Genomic DNA, 23,614 nt, shown 5'->3' with positions numbered 1-23,614 from the left:
ATGCCACCTAAGACTATGGGCAGCAGTGACTAGTCACAGTGGAACATTAATAAAATCATTATCTAGGGGCTGGAGAGATGGCTCAGCGGTTAAGAGCACTGACTGCTCTTCCTGAGGACCCGGGTTCAAATCCCAGCACCCACATGGCAGCTCACAACTGTCTGAAAATCCAGTTCCAGGGGATCTGACACCTTTACACCAATGCACATAAAATAAAGCTAAATAAACCATTAAAAAAATTTAAAAAAATAATAAAAGCATTATCTACTTTCTTTTTAAGCATTTAAGAAATATTTATTGTATGTCAGCAGGTGTATGGAGGTCAGAGGACAGCTTGCAGATGTGGGTTTTCTCTTTCCACTGGAGGTCAAACTCAGGTCACCAGGCACAGTGGTAAGCACTCTTACCTGCTGAGTCATCTCAGTAGCCCTATTATCGGCTTTAAATTTGACTTTATTATTATTGCTGTTGTCATGTGTGTGTATGTATGCATGCATGTATGTATGGGATATAAGTATGTTGTGTGTGCTGTGGCACACATGTAGAGATCTGAGGACAGCATTGTGGAGTTGGTTCTCTCTTTCCACTTTTATGTTGGTTCTGGCAATTGAACTCAAGGCAGAAGGATTGCACCGTCAGGCGGGCAGCAGGATTGCACCGTCAGGGCAGCAGGTCCGCACAGTCGGGCGGGCAGCAGGTCTGCAACATCAGGGAAGCAGGTCTGCATCGTCAGGCAGGCAGCAGGATTGCACCTTCGGACGTGCAGCAAGCATCTATTCATTGAACCATCTTTCTGACCCTCATTATCTACTTTCTCTTTAAAGTGATTTATTTAAAGCTGAGTGTAGTGTCACATGACTTTAATCCCAGCACTTGTGAGGCAGAGGCAGGGAGATCTCTGTGAGTTTGAGGCCAGCCTAATCTACATAGTGAATTCTAGGACAGTCAAGGCTACACGGTGAGACCTTGTCTCAAAAAAAAAATAGATTTATTTATATTTATGTATACATGTATTTCTATGAATGCATGCATGTGTGTGGTGTCCATGGAGGATACAGGAAAGCATTAGATTCCACAGAGTTATAGGTGTTTGTGAGCTTCTGGGAACTGAACTCGGGTTCCCTGGGAGAGCAGGAAGTTCTCTTTACTGCTGAGCTATGGCTGAGCCCTCTTGCTGGCTACTATCTATAGATATATCATATCTCTCAATTCAATATGTATCACCTAAAGACAAAAAGTGCCATGCTTCTTCCTTCAGAATCCTGGTGCAAGGTTATTACACATTCGGCGTTGTGGGCGACGGTGCCAGGAGCCCCCTCTGCATGGCTTGTTCTCATGGTGAACCTTTTGGAGATGCTGTTACTATTCCTGTCTCAGGGAGAAGAACATTCCAGTTCAGAGATATGCATTCGTTTGTCTGCTGAGTGATGGATCGGGGGTACCAACTTAGATCAGAACAATTTCTGAGCCTAGAGAAACTCTTATGACTAGACAGGACTAGACCTGAGGTCAGGAACAGTCCAGCCAGAGAAAAGACAGAGTCACTGTGACAACTGTGAGTGGCCCAGAGCAAGGGCTATGTAGATTGTGGCTAGGTCTGCTGGCCATAGGGCCTGGGGCATTGTTTTTGAGCAACTTGTGACTCCGTTTCTTCATGTGTAAAGTAGGGGTGGTAGCAGCACCCCTACCCGCGTAGCTGTGGGCAGCATTTCATGGCACGAGCCTGAACAGCAGCTGGTCTTTACAAAGTATTCAATAGATACTAATTTTACTGATGCAGAAGAAATAGCACAAGTGAAGTTACTGAGGGTTGGGTTAAGAAGAATAAGGTGGGGCTGGAGAGATGGCTCAGTGGTTAAGAGCATTGCCTGCTCTTCCAAAGGTCCTGAGTTCCCGGCAACCACATGGTGGCTCACAACCATCTGTAATGATGTCTGGCGCCCTCTTCTGGCCTGCAGACATACACACAGACAGAATATTGTATACATAATAAACAAACAAACAAACAAACAAACAAATATTTTTTTTTTAAAAAAAAGAATGAGGTGCACTTTTAGGGTGCGGCCAACCGAAAGTGAGCCATGCTGAACACGGAGAAGGAATTGAGTTAAAGTGGAAGAGTGCAGGGCTGGAGCAATGGCCACACACTTGAGAACACCTGAGTTTGGTTCCCAGCACCTGCACCCACATGACCCACATGGTGGCTCACAGCTGTCTGTAAGGGCTCTGGCATCTTCCTCTGGCCTTCATGGCCACTTGCGCGCGCGCGCGCACACACACACACACACACAAATAGTAAAATAAATTTTTAAAAATAATATAAAAAATGAAGAGTGGGGGGCTAGAGAAATGGCTCGGTGGTTAAGAGCATTGCCTGCTCTTCCAAAGGTCCTGAGTTCAATTCCCGGCAACCACATGGTGGCTCACAACCATCTGTAATGAGGTCTGGTGCCCTCTTCTGGCCTTCAGGCATACACACAGATAGAATATTGTATACATAATAAATAAATAAATATTCTTAAAAAAATGAAGAGTGGGGCTGGGGATAGGGGTCAGTGATATAGAGTGTCTCTAGCATGTTTGATAGAGTGTGTTTCTAGCATGTTTAAGGCCCAAGGTTCAAATGGCCAGCATTGGGGAGGGGGGAGTTGTTTTGAGACACTCATGTGAATGGCTATGTGCCAGAAGGCTCCCAGTGCTTCTCAGAAACCAAGCTGTGTCTCTCCATCACTGAATGGCAAAACTAATACAGTAAACATGGTGGACAACCTTGGAAGTGAGAAAACTGAACTTGTGATGGGGAAGAATGCTAGGCATGGTGGCAAATGCCTATAATCCCAGTACTTAGGAGGCTGAGGCAGGAGGATCATGAGTTGCAGATCCCAGTCTAGGTAGCATTACACAAGGAGACTTGGGGCAGGGGAGGGGAGTTGGGGAAGGGAAGGAAAACAGAATGATTCTCAAATGGCTTCCTGTCGCTGACTAGTCTCCACCAAGCAGAGCTGAAGGCAGATGGTAACGGTCTGGAGACTTACAAGCGTGGTGCCATCTCTCTAGGATTCACGGGTTTGGAAGGATGTTTGCTTGTCTGGTTTTAGGTATTTGCAAACCCTTCCCAAAGAGAAACCTTTTCCAATGGCCTGCTCTAAAACTGACCCACCTCTTGGGAGGTGAAGCCAGAGCTTGCTGCTGAATAGGTCTCATTGTCTTCCCAAGTGTCTGTGGGTCCAGATGCCATGGGACTGGGGGTGGCTCTACCACAGGGCAGCCTGTGTTGCGGTCGGCCTGCCAGCTTTGATTCTCTCCAGGGACAACAGCTGAAATTTCAAACAGGCAACACATGGCGATTCCAGGAGTCCCTGCCAGACTCATCCTTTGTTTTTCCATAGTGTCACTTCCCTCCCACTCTGGAAGGAGCCTTCTTTGGCGTTCTGTGTATGAAAAAAAAAATCATAACCACCAACAGGACCAGCACCTGAGAAGGGGTGAGTGAGGCCCAAGAGTTCCCAGGAAGAGGCGGTCTTTGTTCTCATTTCCAGGCCTTTACAGTGCTAACAGCTCTAATTACTGCATTGGCCATGTGATGTCAAATAAAACCACAGAAACCATGTCATCTCCTTGGGCGAGAGACATAGGGAGAGGTGCTCAGGGCTGCAGGAATGTGTTCTTTCATTTCTGGTCCCTAACCTTGGCAGCTATTTTGATCATTTAAAGTACCCTCTTTTATGTGCATGGAGAAGGGCACTTGTGCGCACATAAGGATGGATCTCCACATCTGCACCCACATAATATGGTCTGCATGTTTGGTGTTATTTTACGCAAAGCATGCTCCCTAAGAACATTAGGATTTTCTCCCAAGCCTTTAAGGGAAAATGAAGACTTCAGAAGTTTCTGAGCTTTTTCTAACATCATTTGATCATAAAATCTAATTATGTAATACCTGCCCACACCCACATCACAAACCAAAGCGACATCACAAATACTGGAGTGAATGGCTCAGAATTGGCTGTGTGCCAGCCAGAATCTAGACAGTGATTTGCCTCAGATAAGACAGGTGACTAGACTAGAAATATAAAAGCAACAACAACACACACACACACACGATGGGGGGGGGGGACACACATTTCTTCCCCCTACTAATGTAGCTAAAATACAATTTAAGGCAACTGACATATGGCAAGGTAATATTACTTTTAGAAAGATTTATTATGTGTATGTGTGTGAACCTAATATGTGCACCACATATATGCAGGAGCCCAACAAAGCCAGAAACAGGCACTGGATCCCCTGGAACTGGAGTTGCAGGTGGCTATGAACCTCCATGTAGGTCATAGGAAACCTGGTCCTCTGCAAGAGCAGTCAGCTCTCGGCTGCTGCTGTGCTCTCTATTCCCTAAATTGGTAACATTTCTTAAAAAGATAGGTCTCCTCATGTGATCAAATCTATCCATTGTTCCCTTGCTCTTAGCCAGTCCCAGGGAGTATGTTTCGGTCTTTATGGACCCCAGAGTGCATTTCCCTATCGGGTGGCTTTACCAGGCTCTTGCTATCAAGTTAGAAGGTGTATTCATGGTCCAGCAGGATTTACTTGCTGTCATTTGTGTTCGAATGTGCATGAGTTGTGACCACAGCCTATGCAGAAATCTTGTAGGACTTGCTTTTCTTTCCTGCTTGCTATGGATTCGTTATCTTTCTAGTAGGCAAACTGTCTTACCGAGCTCTTCCTGACTCCAGCTTCCTGCCCCAGCATGCTGTTCTTTAAGAACCAAAATATCATCATGACCTTTTAAAATTCACATCTTTCCCTTACTTGGTATAAAAGAGTCTAGATGAGCAGGAGGCACAAACAACACGACTGCTAAGACCAGGGATAAAGGAATAGCATGTGAAATGTTAGCTTCTAACATACTTTCTAGTGTCTGCGTGGGAACTGTTCTTTAATAACAAAAATCACTTCCTCTTTATATTTCTAGCACCCAATTAACGTGAGACAAGAATCCAGCATCCCTACCTATGGACAACCCATGCCATTAAACACCAAGCTTCAGGACTGCTATGTGGCTTTGCCGACATTCGTGTGGGCCCCAGCACCAGGTGCCACCTCTTGTCGGGAAGTGGTAAGGAGCCATAGGTTGCCTATTTGTTCTCTCTGGTCAGAGTCATGCTCGGACGACAGTGGAAGGGTGAATGCCACAGTATGCCTTCTCGACTCGGAGAAGCAAAACCCTTCAGGGACTGAAGCCCAGAGACAGGACAATACTGAGAGGCACATGCTACCTTTAAACGTTTTTGCTTCCAAAAGGAAGTAACCCAGATGATCCAGCCTCTCAGAGTGCCTCTGTTACAGTCTCCTCAAAATTCCGCATCCATAACAACTTCAAAGCTGCTAGCTGAGATGGTCCAGCCTCACAGACTGTCCAGCCAGGACTTCAGATAAGCTCTACACTTTCCACCATCCAAAGACTAAACAAAAAATGATACAACCAGCTCTCCCAGGACTTGACCATTATCCCAATTTTCTCAGGGTCCCCTAAATATGCTGTTGCCCCCAGATAGCAGGAAGCAGTCTAGAGAACACAATGCCCACATTGTGTGGGTAAGTGGGTTTTGGTCATTTGGCATTTGTTATCATTTTGAGTGGTGGTGGTCACAAATTGTTATTGGCAATGGTCAGGAAAAAAGCTGAACAAAGGAGATTAGATTCAAGTCTCTCTCTCTCTCTTTTGGTTTTTTAAGACAGGGTTTCTCTGTGTAGCTTTGGAGCTTGTCCTGGAACTCGCTCTGTAGACCAGACTGGCCTTGAACTCACAGAGATCCGCCTGCCTGTTTCCTGTGTGTTGGGATTAAAGGTGTATGCCACCACTGCCCAGAAAGAATCTTTCTGAAGGGAAAAGGGAGGGGGCATATAATATAAAAATGATGGGATAATCCATCATAGTTATAGTCACAGTTTTCCTTGTTACCAAATTCAAAAAAGAAATTTACAAAAGAGGTATAAAGTATATAAGGTTGAAAGATCTAAAAGCTTAAGCTGTTGATCTAAGAAGACAGCTGTGGGTTGGTAATATAGTTAGGATGGAAAGTAAGTTAGAAAACTTTGAACTCACCAAGATAGGATAATATTTCCTCTAAATTGCTAAATACAGATAGACTGGATATTGTAAATGTAATTCTTACCTGATAATTGTTATTACATATAGCTTTACTGGGTTAGAGTTAAAGCCATTTCTTTTTATTTAAAGGGGAATGCTGCGGAATATTTGTTTATACTGTGATGTCTCTTTGCCAAGGCACCTTCTGACTGGTTTAATAAAGAGCTGAATAGCCAATAGCTAGGCAGGAAGAGGTTAGGGAAGTCTTCTGGAACATAGAGGACTCTGGAAGGAGAAAGGTAGAGACATGAGGAGACACAGAGAATGGGATTTGCAAGATGGAAGAGAGGTAATGCCATGTGATGGAGCGTAGATGAACATAAATGGGTTAAATCATAATAGCTAGTTAGGAACAAGCCTAAGTTATAGGCTAAGCGTTCATAATTTTAAAAAGTCTGTGTCATTATTTGGGAGTTGACTGGCAGGATAAAAAAAAAAAGACTTGTTACAGGCACAGAGAGACACAGAACAAGAAAGGTCAGTAGGCCAGCTGCTGGGCACTCCAGAGCACAGAGGGCCAGCAGGCCGTACCAGAGAGGTAACCAGTGGCCAGTGGTGATGAGATAGATGGGTTGGGGAAGGAAAAGCTAAAGCCAGAGATTTTACCATACAGATTTATATATCCAGGAGATGAAAACCCTAACTCATGTATCCACACCTAAGGTACCAATAGCCTGTGAAATTGCATTCAGAGAACTTGTCCGCCAGAGGCCTAACCTGATGAATCCAGTTCTGTTGTTTCATGGTGGTCGGCAGAGCTCAGAGTATGTTCAAATCCCAACTCTGACAAACCATTGTCTTGATTTTATCCTATAAACTGACACTGGCCCTTCTCTCACAGGGTTCCATGAAGACTAAATGAATTAATAGATGCAAAGGACTTTTGAACAGTTTGGCAAATAATTAGGAGTCTGCTTAGTGTGCAATATATGTCAGTTGTGGTTATGAGCTTCTTAAGCTCTGTGGCTTTGGGCAAACCAGTTCTAATTTCCCCACCTTTCAGTCTGTCTCAGTGGACTTCACAGGGCTCTAGAGACGACAAACAGTGCCATATGCGAAAGTATTTGGTAACTAGACTGTGCTAGGAGCATGCTGGTTGTTGCCGCAGTGAAGATTCTGAGACACAAATCCCTGATTATTCTGAGCTCCCAAGTTTGAACTTCGACGTCTCTGCTTTCTTCTTGGCATTGAGTAAAGAAAGTTCAAAGGAAAAAAAGTAACAGCCAAGATCTTGAGGATAGGTACACCAAATATGCAGCTGCTACCCAAGTGTTGTCCAGGGGCAGTGGGATGACAGCCTGGAAGGTTGCTTCCTGAAACCCAAGAGGGACAGCAGTTGGAGGACATGCCAACCATCCATGGTATCAGGCTCTGCACCATGCTGTGGTGGAGTCCACGCTGCGAGATCCTTCTAAAACTCCCAAGAGGTACAGACTGGAGCTAGGTAAAGTCATTAAACAAGGGCTCCAAGAAGCTCTGCACAGTCAGCTGCCACCAGGTGTGCAGAGAGGAACCTGGAGCTGAGTGGGGAGCATGGCTGCTGTCCCTGATGAATGGCCCAAGCTAAGATGAAAACTAACGGGAACTCATAGGATCAGAGTGTCCTCTGAGTGTGTCTGAGAAAGAAACTGTACCTTTCAGCCACCCTCCCTGGGAAAAGAGACGAAGTCCCCAGGCTTTATTATTTGGAGATAGGCTCTCTCTACATAGACCTGTTCTAGAACTCACTATGTATATCAGGCTGGCCTTATACTCAGAAATCCACCTGCTTTTGCCTCCCAAACACAAGAATTAAAGTTGCAAGCCACCATGCCCAGCTGGGTTTTTGGGGTGGTGGTGTGGGGGTGAGGATATGGGGTAGGGCAAGGCAGATATGGGGGATTGAACCTAGAGCCTTGATTGCTGGCACTCTATCACGAGGCTGAATACTGAGCACATTTTTTACTTTTTATTGAGACAGGGTTGCATTGAATTGCACAGGCTAGCCTTGAATGCACTCTGTAGTCCAGGCTGGCCTGGAAGTTGTGGTCATCTTGCTTTAGGCTCCTGTCACACACTGCTATGCAAGGATAAAGCCCACAGACTCTAGCCAACTCTGATGACTGGAAACACCCCACAACTTGGACTCTTAACAGAAGCAGAAGTTCACAGGGAGTCTCTGAATAACAGTGCTCAGAACACTGGCTTGTATAAAGTAGCAGTCTCTAGACTTCAGCCGACCACAGCAATGACCACATGTAACACATACTTGATAAAATTGTATTTTTTTTACAGTCATTTGTACAATTTGTTACAAAACCATAGAAGACTACAACTTGCTTTAAATCATTTTTGGTCTGCAAATATGTAAAATCTGTGTGCAATTATCATGTATGTACAGGGCCTTGTTAGTCATTTTCAATGATTATTTCAACAATATCACACTCTCAACATAAGACATGGCTTAAGATAAATATATTAGTAAATAAATATTCTGAGAACATATTTCCATAAATGAAATGTGTTGCTATACATATACAGAATATACATAAGTTGTTTTCTAGCTTTAAAAACAGTTTTTCAAATGGTAATGTTGAAAAGAGCCCTTAGATCATTTTATCACAAAGCCTTTACAGCAAAGTCTTTACAAAAATCTTAAGTGCTATGGAAGAAATTTTTTTTTTTTTAAAAGTGTCTCGTTAGACCAACAATACAAAAAGTTTATGGAAGGAACAGAAAAAGGCTGATCAGTTTAAAAGATGATACTTTCAACTAATTCTTTTATAGACCACATTTAAAAAACATTAGTCCTGTATGAACTTTGAGATCAGAAGACACAGGGGCAGGCTTGAACCACAGGACTAAAGATGGAATCTAGTAAAATGACCTGGGCCTGGAGGAGAGAGGAACCGTTAGCCATAGGAGCTGTGAAGAGGTATCTCACGGATCAGAATGCCCAACCTTTCCTTTTCATCTGACTCTAGAATGCTACAGTTGACATGGCTGTTTTATACCCAGGGGTGGTATCAAGTTTATACTAGCTATCACATACACTTGGATGGTACAAAGGTTCCCAGGGGAAAGTGAAGTGCTCCTTGTCCATGATTTATGCAATTACCACACACTACTGATCTATTTCTGCCTCCCCCTCCTCGAAAGAGGGTACTTGGAACTTCAAAGACACAATTTCTTTTTATTGAAATGGTGACATGAGATAGTTGACAGGTGATTTTGTTCTGGTCTGATGAGGGAACACAAAGATGGTGATTGCCTCTAAATCTCCCTTTTGTTTCTACTTACCCCCCAAACTATAACAACCACAAGTGTTTGTCCCCCACCACTGCCACTCTTTCAGAGGATAGCTGGACCTGTTCATTTGACTTCTTCCAGTGGCATTCAAATTCTCTATTCTTTTCTGTCTTAAGACTATTGAGAAATGGTTTTTTAGTCAGGGCAAAGACAAGTCTTTCTGGGATTTGTTTCAGCCAAGGGAGACATATACACATGCAGACACTAAAAATGGAAAAAAAAAAAAAAGTAAAAAAAGTACAACCTGAAAAAACAAACATTTCGACAGTGAGAAGCTGCAGCTTTGCAGTTCATGTTAAAAGCTGTGCCCCATTCCCACTGCAAAGTAATGCAAGCTCTTGTTCTTAGCAGCTGCAACTCCTGGCCCCAGAAATAAAGGCAACCCCGATCACATGTCAACAGCTTAGGTCCTTCTCACACCCTCACCAACAGGTGCACTGAGCACAGCCTGGGGGAGGAGCCTTTAAGCAACAGAACCCCAGAGTTGGGCGGAAGAACAGATTTTATGAAAGCCACTTCCTAAAGGGTGAATGGCTGGATCACCTGATGTGGGGACTTCTTTCTGTTAGATCCTGGCTAGAAATAAGTCAATGTCCTCATCTAAAGATGGGGCTCTAAAGAACGAAGCGTTCCGATGGTCTCAAACTGTGTAGCCTGGCCCCTGGACTGGCTTCCGGGAGTCTGACTGGAGGAGGGTCATTTCTATCTCTGGTAACAGGTAGTCCCTGTTTCCCCAGGTTTCAACGTCCCATTCTGTAACTGAGCTTTCAGAGCCACTAGACCAAACTCTTTCCGATGGCAAAAGATATTGGCTAAATGAATGAATAAAAGTGAGCGGAAAAGCTACTGACACAGGGCCAACCCGATTAGTTTCCTCTAAGGAAAAGAAAAACATTTTTTTAAGAACAAGGACTATATTGGACAAAAAGGATTACAATCCCTGAAGTAGTTTTCAATAAATTCTCTCCCTTTTAAAAACAAAACATCTTAAAAACAACAAGAATGACAAAAACAACCAAAAAACGGTTTGGGTTTAAAAAACTCTCCCTTCCCCTTAAAAAAGAAGAGGCCGGAAAAAAACATACAAAAGGCTACCCTTTGGGTCTGAACTATCTGATAGTCTGTCTCGTGGAGAATCAGTACATAATAGTGCATCAGGCAGACAGGCTAGCAGACCTCTGCTGGTGGGGTGAGCCACTGCAGTTACCAGGCAGAGGCCCAAAGAGCCCTGAGGCCTTTTTCTGGGTTTGGAAAATTGATTCATATGAAGTTTAGTGCATGCTCCCATGGGTCAAGCATATGTTGCCTAGAAAGGCAACCAAACGGGGCAGTAGCTGAGGGGTGTGGCTGCCCCTAGACCCATGGGCACAGGTGCGCCCCAGCATGCCTTTTTTCAAGGGGCAGTGCTGGGTGAGAGGAGCGCTTGTTTCTCCAGTCCCATAGGACACCAAGGCCACAAAGCAACATTCCTCCTGGGTGTCTGTCCTGCACACCCCATTCAAATCACCTCTGTAATTGATGGCACGAAGTCCAGAACAATTTTACAGAAGACTTGAGAGCCGGACAGTAAGGGGGAGAGTTTCTCTTCCTTGCCACAGTGGTCAGAATGCAGGAGAGGGCCTAGTGACAGGACTGGTCAGTCTTGGATTCTGCTGGGACAAAGGTGATGACCCAAAGGAACAGAAGACAATGGGCACAATGCTCCCCAACAACCTGGGGCATAGGCAACAATGGTTTGACACCTCTCCTTTCCCTCCTGTTCCTAGCAGTTCCACGGTTGCCTACAGGTTTGGGCAGGAGAGGTAGAGCTTCCCAGAAGCCCTGAAGTCCAGATTTGCCTCAAAAAAGGGAAAAAGGAGAGTCAGCTTTGCATTGTTCCTCGGAGTTTGTACCCCTATCAACTAGCTTTTTACTTCAAGTTTCTGGTTCATTTTCAATAAGGCAGGTGTAACCCTGAGCTTTTCAAAGGCCTGAGGTCCCACCAAGGAGACAACAGTATTGACACATGATGTGGTTCATTTAATGCAGCAGTGATCTTTTTTCTTTTTCATTAAAAGTTGGTAGTTAGGGTTCTTTAAAATATATATTTAAATAACTTTTTACATTTACATATAACATCTTAGAAAAAAAAGAGAACTCAATCCCACACACCTCAGAACCCCAAACACACATTACAAAACAGAATAACACATTATTAAAAGAGACAAAGTACTCAAGAGATTTTGTCTGTTGGTTTGTTAATGGGAAGGGGATGCCACAGGAGGCTCACATTTTGGGTTGAGAAGGACTCTCTTTATTACCACTTTTGTGTTTGTCAAAACTAATATATATATATATATATTAATATACTAATATATATATTATATACTAATATATATATATATATATATATATATATATATATATATTAGTTTTGAAGGAAGCCAGACTTAGAAGTCTCCGTACAGTTTCCGATTTTTACAAAAGAGTTCCTTCTGAGCTCAAGCTCCCGTACCGATGCCTGGGCCAGATCCTGGTCCTGGGAGAGAGAGGGAGAAGAGTCAAGGATGTGGAGAGCTGGCACAGCAGGCTTTGGGCAGTATGTACCAAGTAAGGTGGACTCTTGGAAGTGACAGTTCACAATGGTGGGTGGACTATGTGAGTGACAGGGGGAGGGACAGCAATGGCTTCTTTCCTGAGGGGCTCAAGTCTACACAGTTGTCTCTGGGGACAGGTCTTCCTTTTTTGGCTATACAGTCTTCTGGAAGTACTAAGATGTCATGGAATCATAATGTAGAAAACTGAATTCCTAGTGGCACTGAAGAAGCAGGGAAGACAGATCACACAGATCTTCCCACAAGGACTTAGGGAAGAGCAGAGGGAGCAAGAGAGACGCTGATGAGGAAAGGAAGGCCACTGAGCTGAGATCTAGAGATGTAAATGAACCTGACATGCTGCAGGGATCAAGGGAGAAGCTCCACTTAGAAGACATCTTATGTGTAAGCCATTAATCCCAGCACTTGGGAGGCAGAGGCAGGGAGCTCTTCTGAATTCAAGGCCACTCTGGTCTACAGAATTGAGTTCCAGGACATTCAGGGCTACACAGAAAAACCCTGTTTCAAAAAACCAAAAACCAAACCCAAACCAAATCAAACCAAAAACCAACCAAACAACCTCCCTCCCTGTCAAAGGACATCTTATAAAGGGAATGAGTCATTACAGTGTTTCTAGTGTAAGGATGGTGAGTTAGGTCACCCAAATGGGACAGTAGGCAAGTACAGCGAGGTCTGTCGGGAGGACTTTGCTAAGAAGCACAGGGATGGACTAAGGGGACTATAGGAAATGCAGAACAGTTGATGAAACTGCGATTCCTATTGGGTGTGAAGTATCTGAAGGGAAGAGATGCCAACATCATGGGTAGAGGATTTGAGGATGGGTGGAGCTAAGCAACGTTTGAAAACTATCAGGTACAGACGCCAAGTCACAGAAGAAGCCAAACAGAAAAGGCCTGAGAAGAGAACCCCTATACAAATACCTACTATCATCTGCTCTCACCTGAAGCCTCAGCAGCCAGGGCATGGGACTCCTGAGTGTCCTGGGGAGCACTGGAGAGGCTAGCCCTGGAAGCATCCGCCTCCTCTGGAGAGCAGCCAGGCTGCAGTGGCACCTCAGCTTGGTAGCATGGAGCCTGTTCCTCTTCCCGAGTTGTCCCTAGACTCCAGTGGAGTCTGGGGACGTCCAAGCCCAGCATCCCACCCCAGGGGCTGTGGCTATGCATCCCTTGACAGTCTTGAGGCAAGCCCAAGTCACAGTCTACATCCTCTGGAATAATGGGGATACGCTGGCTCAGATCCCGGGCTCCTGCATAGCAGCTGGGTGGGGGTTCCTCAGTGAGTGTGTATTGCACACTCACCGAATAGTCTTCAGTGTAGCAGCCATTGCCCCTGCCAGCACTGTGGGCCACCTGCTTCTCTTCATAGAAGCAGCAGGGCAGGCCCTCATATTTTACCCCATCTGTCCTGGGAAAATGGTCTGAGTGAAGGCCATACAGGCCTTGGGAACTCCCTGGTTGTGGCTCCCCACTTGCAGGGTTGCAGTCTTCAAGGAGCCGGGGACCCAGGAATAAGGTGCTGCCACCAGAAGCTGCTCCTGTCCCAGGGCCCAGGGAAGAAGGCTGGGGATCAAAGCAGCAAGCACAAGATGGTCCCTCTGGACCCCCTTTCCAGGTCCTCCTGAGGTCCAGAGCAGCCCCAGGAGAAACCTCGAGCCCCACTTCTGAGGTAGAGCTGTTGGGCCCTCTGGGTTCCAGCGAGGAGTTGCTGCTGTAGTTCATCTCCAGGCTGCAGGTGGACAGCTGGTCCCCTGAGGGAGAGGCAGGGCCTAGCCAAGGCTCACCCCGCCCAGCACCTTGACTGTGTGCTGCTGGGAGCTCCTCTGGTGGTGGGGAGCCCTCAAGATGTACAGCAGGCCCCCGGCTGCGGTAGATGAAGGGGTCATAGTCACTGCTGAGGGAGCTGCGGAAGGTGGAACAGCTCCCATACACACCCTGGTTGCTGACTTCGGTACAGTCCACCATGGAGTCACTGGAAGAGCAGCGGCACTGACCAGAGCTGTTACTGCTGCTATCACTGCCAGGACAGTCTGCCAGATAGCCACTGCACACAGAACGGTGCCCATGGTAGCAGCTGAAGCTGGAAGAGCTGCCACTCTCCACGTGGGTGGGAGGGGCCATGTGCACCACAGTGGGGAAGAGCAGGCTGCTGCCACCATTTGGTGGGAAGGCACGGGATGGACCCCTGGGTGCAAGGCTGGGAATAGGCTGGCCCTCCTGCTCTGGATAGCTGAGACCCTGGAAGTAGTAGTGTTGGTACATGGTCTCATACTGGGAGAAGCAAGCTGCCTTGGAGAAGCTGCGGCCACTGAACTTGGGCCTGCGGAAGGGATGGGCTGGTGAGTAGGCCCGGTGTTCCAGGCTGCAGTGGTGAGGGGCCAGAGTGTGGTCCAGGTGCAGGGATGGGTAGCCACGGATATAGGTAGGGGTCTGTGGAGAATAGAGGTTCTGCTCCCCATGCCGGTCCATGGTCAGCAGTGTGACAGGATTGCCATGGGAGTCCATACTTGTCCTGGTAGGGTAGGCTGGGATGGCGTTGGTCCTATGCACACGGCCTGGGTAATGTACTGGCAGGGTCACTCTTGTCTGACGACCACGTGTAAGGTTGCTGGTCTCAACACAAACAGCACCCGGATTTCCCTTTTGTTCTGGAAGAGGAGGAAACAAGGCAATGGGTCAGAGCCTGAAGCATCAAGTAAAGCCAAGTGCCAGGGAGTCTATGTTTGACCCTGGCACATTGTAAGCTGTCTTCAAGTTCAGCTGAGCTGACAGAGGCTGACTTGTCTCTTTTCCTATCTCCCCACACAGAGTATAGAGAGCAAAACACAAAGATGAAAATGTCTTCCACCCTGCCCTGTAATGATGACAGGGGTAGAGCAACAAATACTGTTACTGCATATTCATCATCCCTTGTGTCCCTGGAAACAACCCTGTAGTCTAGGCCTGGGCAGTCAACATTACTGTCATCTGTTAAAGAAACAGGGCTTTAGACCTAGGGAGGCCAGGCCAGGATGCTAGGGTCTGTTGTTTTCTATTTTCCTCAGACATGTACCCCAGCCTGACCTCCAACTTGCTACGTAGCTAAAGATGACCTTGAACTCCTGTGTCTACTTCCCAAGTGCTGGGTATACCATATACCCAGATAGTGTCCTATTTAATTGGAAACTCAAACTTGAACGCAAGATGATTTTCTTGTGCGGGGGTGGGGGTGGGGATGTGTGTGTCAAGCCTGTGATTTTGCACAATCCAGGCAACAGTCTCCTACTGAGCCTTGTCACCTGCCCCTAAAAGTGATCCTTAATGCCAAGTTCTGCTTAGAATTGTGCAGCCAAGTTTCAAAACCTAATGGTTACACACCTACAGGTCCAGAAGACCATGTCGTGTTGGTTCAGTTTGTTCATGAGCCTACAGCATGCATTAAGCACTTATTATACTTTGAAGGGACAGTGTCCTCCAAGATCTGTAACAATTACCTATGATGTTGTGCCGACAGTGGGGGCAAGTGTGGTGCTGCAGCAGCCATGGATCCACACACTTCCTGTGGAACCGATGGGTACAGGGGATGACCCGAAGTTCCTGCAAAGGGAAAGAGGGGGACATACCATGAAGAATGGACTGAAGGGAGGGACTTATGCCTTCAGTCTCACACATGTGCCTCCTCCAATGTATCCTATGGGGGACAGAATGTGCTGGTGCCCTCCTGCTAAAAGATGAATCTTAAGTGTTCCTAGATTGGCAGTATCAGGAAGGAGAGGGCCTAGTGGGACCTGGTTTCCCTCTCCTTCTCTTTTGTGTCCTTTTGGTAAACAATGTTGAAGAGTTACTTATTTTTTTATTTCTTTAGGTTTTTTTTTTTTTTTTTTTTTTTAAAGACAGGATTTCTCTGTGTAGCCCTGGCTGTCCTAAAACTCAGAGACTTACCTGTCTGCCTATGCCTTTTGAGTGCTGGGATTAAAGGTGTGTGCCACCATTACCTGGTTTATTTATTTATTTATTTTTAAGCTAGATATCTATCTATCTATCTATCTATCTATCTATCTATCTATCTATCTATCTATCTATCTATCATGTATACAGTGTTCTGCCTGCATGTATACCTGAACACCAGAAGAGGGCACCAGATCTCATTAAAGATGGTTGTGAGCAGCCGGGCGGTGGTGGCGCACGCCTTTAATCCCAGCACTCGGGAGGCAGAGGCAGGTGGATCTCTGTGAGTTCGAGGCCAGCCTGGTCTACAAGAGCTAGTTCCGGGACAGGAACCAAAAGCTACGGAGAAACCCTGTCTCGAAAAATCCAAAAAAAAAAAAAAAAAAAAAAAAAAAAAAAAAAAAAGATGTTTGTAAGCCACTATTTGGTTGCTAGGAACTGAACCAGGACCTCTGGAAGAGAAGCCAGTGCTCTTAACCTCTGAGCCATCTCTCCAACCCCAGATGATAAATTTTATTAGAGATGAAGAGGGAACTTTCAGGATAGGAAAGCAGTGTATCTCAGAAGTTGCTCAGGAGAATGGAGGAGAAAGGGGAGTTCATGTTGCTAGAGTTAGGCTGGCACAGAGGTCAGATACATGGAGAAAGAACAAGGAAAAAGAATAAGAAAAGGTACATTTTTCTGAGTAATTCAGAAACAGGCAGACTTACAAAGCAGCACAGCTGCATTCTGCACAAGACTGCCTTAATTTTTACTTTTAGTTTTTTGAATGCGTGCTTACGTGTTTGTACTGAGTATATGTATGTGAATGTAGTTGCCTGAGGGGGTACTAGTCCCCTGGAGCTGGAGTTGCAGGTAGGTATGAATCACTCAACACGGGTTTTAGGAACAGAACTCAGATCCTCTCCGAGAGAAGCATGTGCTCCTAACCACTGTGGTATCTCCAGTCCGATCCATCACGTGTTTTCGTCATGATATTATGCCTCCCTGTTTGCAGTCAAACTGTCCAAAAACTATGTGCTCAAACAAATCTTTGCTCTTTATATGTTTATTACTGCGGGTATTTGTTATAGGAATGGAAAGTTAAAACACTGTACTCTCTCCCCTAATTCCAACTAGGGGCCAGTTTCATTCCTTCAAATAGCGCCCACAGGGAGAAGGAAACTGAAACTGTCCAATTTACGTGGCCCAATCATAGTCCTCAGGGTTAAAGGACAAGGAAGGCAAGGAAGTGGGTTCCTTTCGAGGAGCTGGAGGGCACACCTAAGTTCAAAGCCTCAGGCTAGAGAGCATGGGGTTTGCAGGGAGAGTTACAAACACCCTAGGTCATCTAAGTTGATGTAGAGCAGTGGTTCTCAGTCTTTGGGTTGCGACACACCAAACCATCTGAAAACACAGATATTTACATCACAACTTATAACACTAACAAAATTATAGTTATGAAAGAGCAACGAAAATAATTTTATGGTTGGGGTCACCACACATGAGGAACTATATTAAAGGGTTGTAGCATTAGGAAGGCTGAGAGTCACTGAACCATATACAGACGGTTGCTTCTTGGCACTTTTGAAGGAGGTCAAGTACAAAGAACACTTGCTGGGGCCACCTAGCTTCGAAGGAAAGCAGTCTATGACAGAATGTGATGGCTTTCCAAGTATCATCATGACTATTCTTGCTGCTTTGCTTTTATTTTCTCACAAGTCTGACACAGTGATATTCACACTAATGTGGTGCTTTAGAATGCCTGTGTCTTCTCACCTAAGTAGCCTTTGTGAGCTTCTAGTATGCTGGTTCGGATCATCAATGCAGGCACTGGATAAAGTCATTTGCCAAACCAAGAACCTGCCTGGGCTAGGTTGGAACCCTGGGTTAGGTCTGTACCTGCAGTCCATGCAAGAGCATCATTCCAAGTGCCTGTGTGCAAACACACTTCTGTCCAGCAATCTATATATGAGGGGCTATCCAAGGCCTGAACTCTCAAACAGTTTGCTCCACCCCCACCCCAACTCTTTTGTGTATACCTGTCCAGTTGGAGATAGGCACAAAGTAACAAAGTGCTAATGATGGGTGGTTATAGGTGAATGGTCTATTCTGCTCCTAGAACTTTAATTCCAACTTTTAATAAAGAGCCACAAGTGAAAACAAAGGCATCAAATCTCTTGAGTTTTTCCAAGTAAACATACCACATAACCACTTCTTCAAAGCAAAGCAAACAACTTGTTCTTGCATCTACGTATTTTCTGTCTAACCATGTACTTTTTTGCTTGTTTTGTTTTGTTGTTGGAGTCATGACCTTAAACTCACAATTCTCCTGATTAGCCTCTCAAGTGCTATAATGACTGGCACGTGCTACCATGCGTAGCATTCACGTACTTCTGATTAAGTTCTAAAGTCACCCACTTAGGTAGACCATCTATAGACTATTATGTCTTCCCAGGTCCTAGGAGAAATACCTTTAAAAGCCTGGACATTGAATCAAGGTTGTAGGAAACTCTGGTCATGGTGGTCCCCAGAGGTGCTGGGGACCGTATATCCCCTCCCCACCCAAGACAGGTCCTGTCTCTAACATCACCTCTCCATCAATGTACTTCTCCAGACAGATAGCACAGTCAGATGTGGAGCCACTGCTAAGTGTATCCAGGGCCCCACAGCTTCCTTCCCGGCGCCCCTTGCTTTTGGAGTTGAACTTTCTGGTTTCCATCTTCTCCAGAGCCTGCACAGCCAACCTGTTCATGGAATTCTGCAAGGAAGAATATGGTCAGTGCTGGTATATATTAATAGTAGTATTCATACCCCAGGCCAATGCACTCAGGACACTGGGACTGAAAATACTAGTCTCCCTCAGGTCAAACAGATTCTTGAGAAACTGTTCAAAACTCATCCTGCCACTGTATTTCATAGACCCTTGACATTCGTCTAGGATTTTCACAAGTGACCCTACTCCAAAGTCTTGCCTTCAAGGTAAAAGGCAATTCTCTGTTTCTGGTACTTTCCAACTCTGTGGGACTTTGGTTTTTTAGAAGGCCCAATGTCAAATACCTCCTTGGTGAGGGAAATGAGCATTTAGATGAGTGCTCAGCATCTGACACACAGTGTGAGTGGATAAATACTAGCCAATAATCCCTGTTTTTGCTGGTGATGGCCCCTCAGACCTCCTGACAACTGAAACCATTTTTCTTTTGACTGTCACTCTCCAAGGTACCTTCTGCCAAGGTGTCACACTGCCACACATCTCAGTCTATCCTCCTGCTTCCCCTCCTCTCTCCACCCTCAGCCTGCAGATCTTTCTTGTAAGCAGCAGCGATGGGTTGGCTAGAGTACTAGTATGGCTGTTTATCAAGAGTCATCATAAGGGCCTGGCAGAGGTAAATTTCATCACAAGACCTTGGGACCTGACAGTCTGTATTTCTACCAACCCTAAATCTACCCGAGGAGCAAAGGTCTCATGTTCCAAAACAAAATTTTATTTGGACACTTCCTTCAAAATACTCGCTTGGAATACCCCCAATGAAGAGGCCTTTTCAGGCTTGCCCCTCTCAACACTAGGGCTCAGCACTTGAGGTCTGGCATTCTCCAGAACACTGAGAAAGGAAGGGGACTAAGAACAGCAGGTTGGCTAGACCTCTAACTTTCATCAGCAACAGAGTAATGGGGTTCACAAGTTGCTCTTAGGGGTTACCTGACTACGACGCTGCTTCAGCTTGATTTTGACAAGGAGAATGAGGCAAACCAGGGAGACGACGACGAAGAAAGCCAGGAAAATCCCCATGTCAAAGTACTCAGTGGGTTGCTAGAATAGAACACAAATGCCATGAGCCATGTTCTCTTTGGCCTGATTGTGGGCATGTGGGCTGTCAGTCCTGGTCAGGAAATGGAGTGGAAGAGTGAGGACAGGATCCCTCAGTGTGTAGGAAGCTTGTGGGGTTCTGCTCACATGAACACAGTGATAGTGCCTTAATGTGGCCAGGATGGGGGTGGGGAGTTATAGTAGCCTCACACCTCCTAATAGCCGAGAGAGCCATCTGTAAAGTTTAGTCTCCCATTAAAACAGCGCAAAGTTTGGTATACCTTGTGAGAAAAGCCCCTCTGAATAAACACAAATAATCACAGTTATAGACAAAGGAGTGAGTGTTGTGTTTTGAGGGAACAGTGATTACTAAGCATATAATTAATGGTTTACAACAACTTAGAAAATTGTATGGTGCTTCCACAAAAATCAGCTTCCACTACAATGAGTCACGTTTGCCCAAGAGTTCCTTCTTCCTTTAAAACGAAGACAGCAAGTAAGTTCTGCAAACGTCTTGTTTCTTTTCTTGGTGTGGGGTAGGGGTTGGCATTTATTCTAAGCTGGTCTTACCTTGCTATGGAGCTGAAGATGACTCTGAATTTCTAACCCTACCACCACTCACCTTCTAAATGTTGGAATCACAGCTGTGCCATGACAGCAACTTTATGTAGTGCTGGGGAATGAATCCTGGGCTTTGTGGATGCTAGGCAAGTCCTCTACCACCTGAGCTGCGTTTGGCAGCTCTTATCTTTTTCACACAAAGAACACTGACTTCTGCTATCTGAAGCTGCTACACTTTCGACATCCACTTAGCCAGTAAGAATAGGACCCTAGTAAGATGCTGGCTACCCAGATACTTGGTGCAGGAGGAAGAATCATTCTGCATGGGAACAGTTCAGTAACTGTGAAGAGGGAAGAAAACATATATGGGCACCAGCTCCAGATTCCAAGGTTGAGGAGAAGATGTCAGTCAAGTATCAGTGGGCAGTACTACTGTTTCAGTACAATGAAGTGATGCCTGACTGCTACTCATCACCAACCAATGTCAGTCCTGCATCTGAGAAATTCTTAACATTTGTATTTGTGAGTCAGTGATCTACCTGACTGGCAGAAGGAAGTATAGGCCTTTTCTTATCTCTAGGTCAAATGGCAGGGAAGAGACAAAGGGAAACAAGTGCTAAATGTGTCATCCCTTCATTTTTTCAGCTTGTCTCTCAGAAGGATAGGCTAAAAGGGGCAACGACAGATGAGTGAAACCAGAGACTTCATAGCATACAGTGTCTATTTCTGTAAGCTTTTACAATTTTTTTACAAATAAAGAAATTTAGTGAAAATTTCTGTTTTCCTGTCCTGTAGCTGAGCTCAACCCATAGGAACAGATACTATGCCAGCATTCTAGATAGAGGGACAAGATGGCTGAAAGCCAAAGCTCAAAGGAAATGAAGGCACCAACCGGTAGGCGACAGACAAGTTATCACTCACTCGAGGAGGGAGGTGCTGGATCCTTGCTCGAGCGACTTTCTGCTTGTTGACAATGTTCATCAGCTTGATGGCATCTGCACCCTTCACATATACCACTGGCCTCTTAAGAGGGTCTTCTGAGCCTTGGTTTAGCTGGCAAGAAAGAGAGGGCACCAATTAAAAGACATGCTTACTTTAAGAAGCAAGAGAGGCTTGGCGGTATTGGCACACACCTTCAATCCCAGTACTCGGGAGCCAGAGGTAGGAGGATCTCTGTGAGTTTGAGGCCAGACTGGTCTATAGACTGAGTTCCAGAACAGGCTCCACAGCTACAGAGAAACCCTGTCTCAAAAACCAAACAAACAAACAAACAAAAAAAAAAAAAAGAAAAAGAAAAGAAAGAAAAAGCAAGAGAGTTTGGGATGTGGCTCTGTGGTAGAGCACTTGTCTGGCAATGCAAGGTCTAGCTTTCAGCACACACATGCACATGTGTGTTTTATGAATGCATACACAAGAAAGAATATTAAATCCCCACTTGGACATTCTTGAAGTCTTCAAGCATTATAGACTTGGGATTCCCAGAAAGGTGAGGATAGAGTGCTATACTTGTTTTAAGATGGGCTGAGCTGGCTGAAAGTCCCAAAGACTATTTGAAAATGTCCCTTATCCCTAACTCCTGACCCATAACCACTTTCTATATGCCTCCCTCAGGAAATGATACTCAAACACAGGCATATTACTTCAGCAGATAGGTGCAAAGAATATGAGACAAGGATGTCACAACAGTGCCCACTCAATATAAGCACAGCAAATTCCTCTCAGGCAGACAGTAGGAATGATTTTGGTGGAGATTTATTTACCTGGTCAATGGCTTCTGGGTTTTCAGATACATCAAAGATAACTGCAGTGGCTCCCCGCTGAACTGCTCTCTTGGCCTGGAACATGAAAAAGAGAAGGTTGGCAACTCTGTTCCCACCCACCCTGAGCCAGCTGTCCTGGAACTAGCTCTGTAGACCAGGCTGGCCTCGAACTCACAGAGATCTGCTTGCCTCTGCCTCTCAAGTTCTGGGGTTAAAGGTGTGCACCACCACTGCCCAGTCCAGCAATTCTGTCTTTTGATCCTACCAATACTGGACTCATAAATCAGGCATGGCTTCTAATGCAGAACCAGAGAGTAAGCAATATCTGTGCCTCTGAGCAAGTTGTTCTACTTTTCCAAGCCTTGACATTCTAATCTGAAAAACAGGAGACACAGCCACTTACTGTGTCCTATCATCCCAATAGCCTGGTGACTTAGAATGGGTGGAAATGAGTAACTGACTACTGCAAAGCCTTACTTTCCCATCTAGCTGGAATATTAAAAACAAGTCGATGGGTGGGCAGTTTGCCCAGCCAGTGCAGAGGTATTGGTTTTGATATTTTCTGCTATGAACACACTGCCCCTGGCAACCAGAGTAAATGCCTTTGGTTTGTCTCTTGTGGTCCTTTCTTCCTTCCCATGCCATCCAGTTAGAATAGCATGTTGACTACTACTGAATGAATCTCAAAATGGTCACTTTTAACACACAACACAAGCTGCAGATCTTTGTAGACACCATTGGGGGGTTTACAAGAAATAATAAGTGGAGATTTAGAGCAGTTGGCTGTCAAGCTTGGCTGAACATCAGAAACCACTTGTGAAGTTTGTAAAGCAGATTTCCTGGCTCTGACCACAGAGACGGGTTCAGTGGAGCTGGAAGCAGGCTCAGCAAGCTCTGGGGACTCAGCTGATCCCACCAGTTGGAAAACTAGAGGTCAGAGGAACAAGAAAGAAGTCTTAGAAACAAATGAGCAGTGATAAAAATTTATTTTGTTGTTGGGGGAAAGATGGGAGAAAAGATTCCTTTCCATCTCAGTGAACCTTCTCATTTTATCTCCAGCTAAGTGAACAACAGAGCTGAATCTGCAGAAGAATGAGACAGACCCTTGCTTTAGGACTTGAAGTACTGTAACAGAGGCAGCCACTCATAAAAAAAAAAAAAAAAAAAGACAGGGAAAACAAGCCAACTTCCCAAACCAGCATGCTAAAAGATGGGCAGATTATCATCAAGGCCAGTCACTATGGGCTAAAACAGTGAATAAACCCAACAAATAAACAGAGAATAAATGTAAATTCCTTCCACAGGAATAATCTGTACTGACAGGTGCACAAAGAGCACCGACAAGAATGACCAATGACTTTCTCGGACCACTAGAGGGCAGTGCCACTTCATTACTTTTTAAGTCAACCCCTTGCACTTGGGACCAAGTCAAAACTTAGTGACACTGAAGATAAAGTATGCTCCTTGGAAGATTAAGAAACTCAGAAATCCTGGGTGCAGTGATGCAGGATTTGTCCTTGTCCTACAGGTACCTTCCTTAAAAACAAACT

The 23,614-nt window shown here is 45.3% G+C and overlaps 1 protein-coding gene across 2 annotated transcripts in view; it reads right to left on the bottom strand.

Moving 5' to 3' along the window:
- LOC130875415 (kremen protein 1) overlaps positions 1–23,614 on the bottom strand; it is a 249,546-nt gene that overhangs the window by 77,680 nt on the left and 148,252 nt on the right. For both annotated transcript variants that reach the window (XM_057771145.1, XM_057771146.1), the window contains exons 3-8: positions 22,065–22,139; positions 21,226–21,357; positions 19,636–19,746; positions 18,529–18,696; positions 15,503–15,605; positions 12,974–14,677 (exon numbers count right to left, since the gene is read on the bottom strand). In XM_057771145.1, the coding sequence (XP_057627128.1) occupies positions 12,974–14,677; positions 15,503–15,605; positions 18,529–18,696; positions 19,636–19,746; positions 21,226–21,357; positions 22,065–22,139 (2,293 nt within the window). The remainder of the gene's footprint in view (positions 1–12,973; positions 14,678–15,502; positions 15,606–18,528; positions 18,697–19,635; positions 19,747–21,225; positions 21,358–22,064; positions 22,140–23,614) is intronic.

This window comes from Chionomys nivalis, chromosome 6 (genome assembly GCF_950005125.1).
Source record: "Chionomys nivalis chromosome 6, mChiNiv1.1, whole genome shotgun sequence".
Taxonomy (NCBI): domain Eukaryota; kingdom Metazoa; phylum Chordata; class Mammalia; order Rodentia; family Cricetidae; genus Chionomys; species Chionomys nivalis.
The sequence above is the reverse complement of the archived record's forward strand: the minus strand, read 5'-3'. Positions and strand labels throughout refer to the sequence as shown.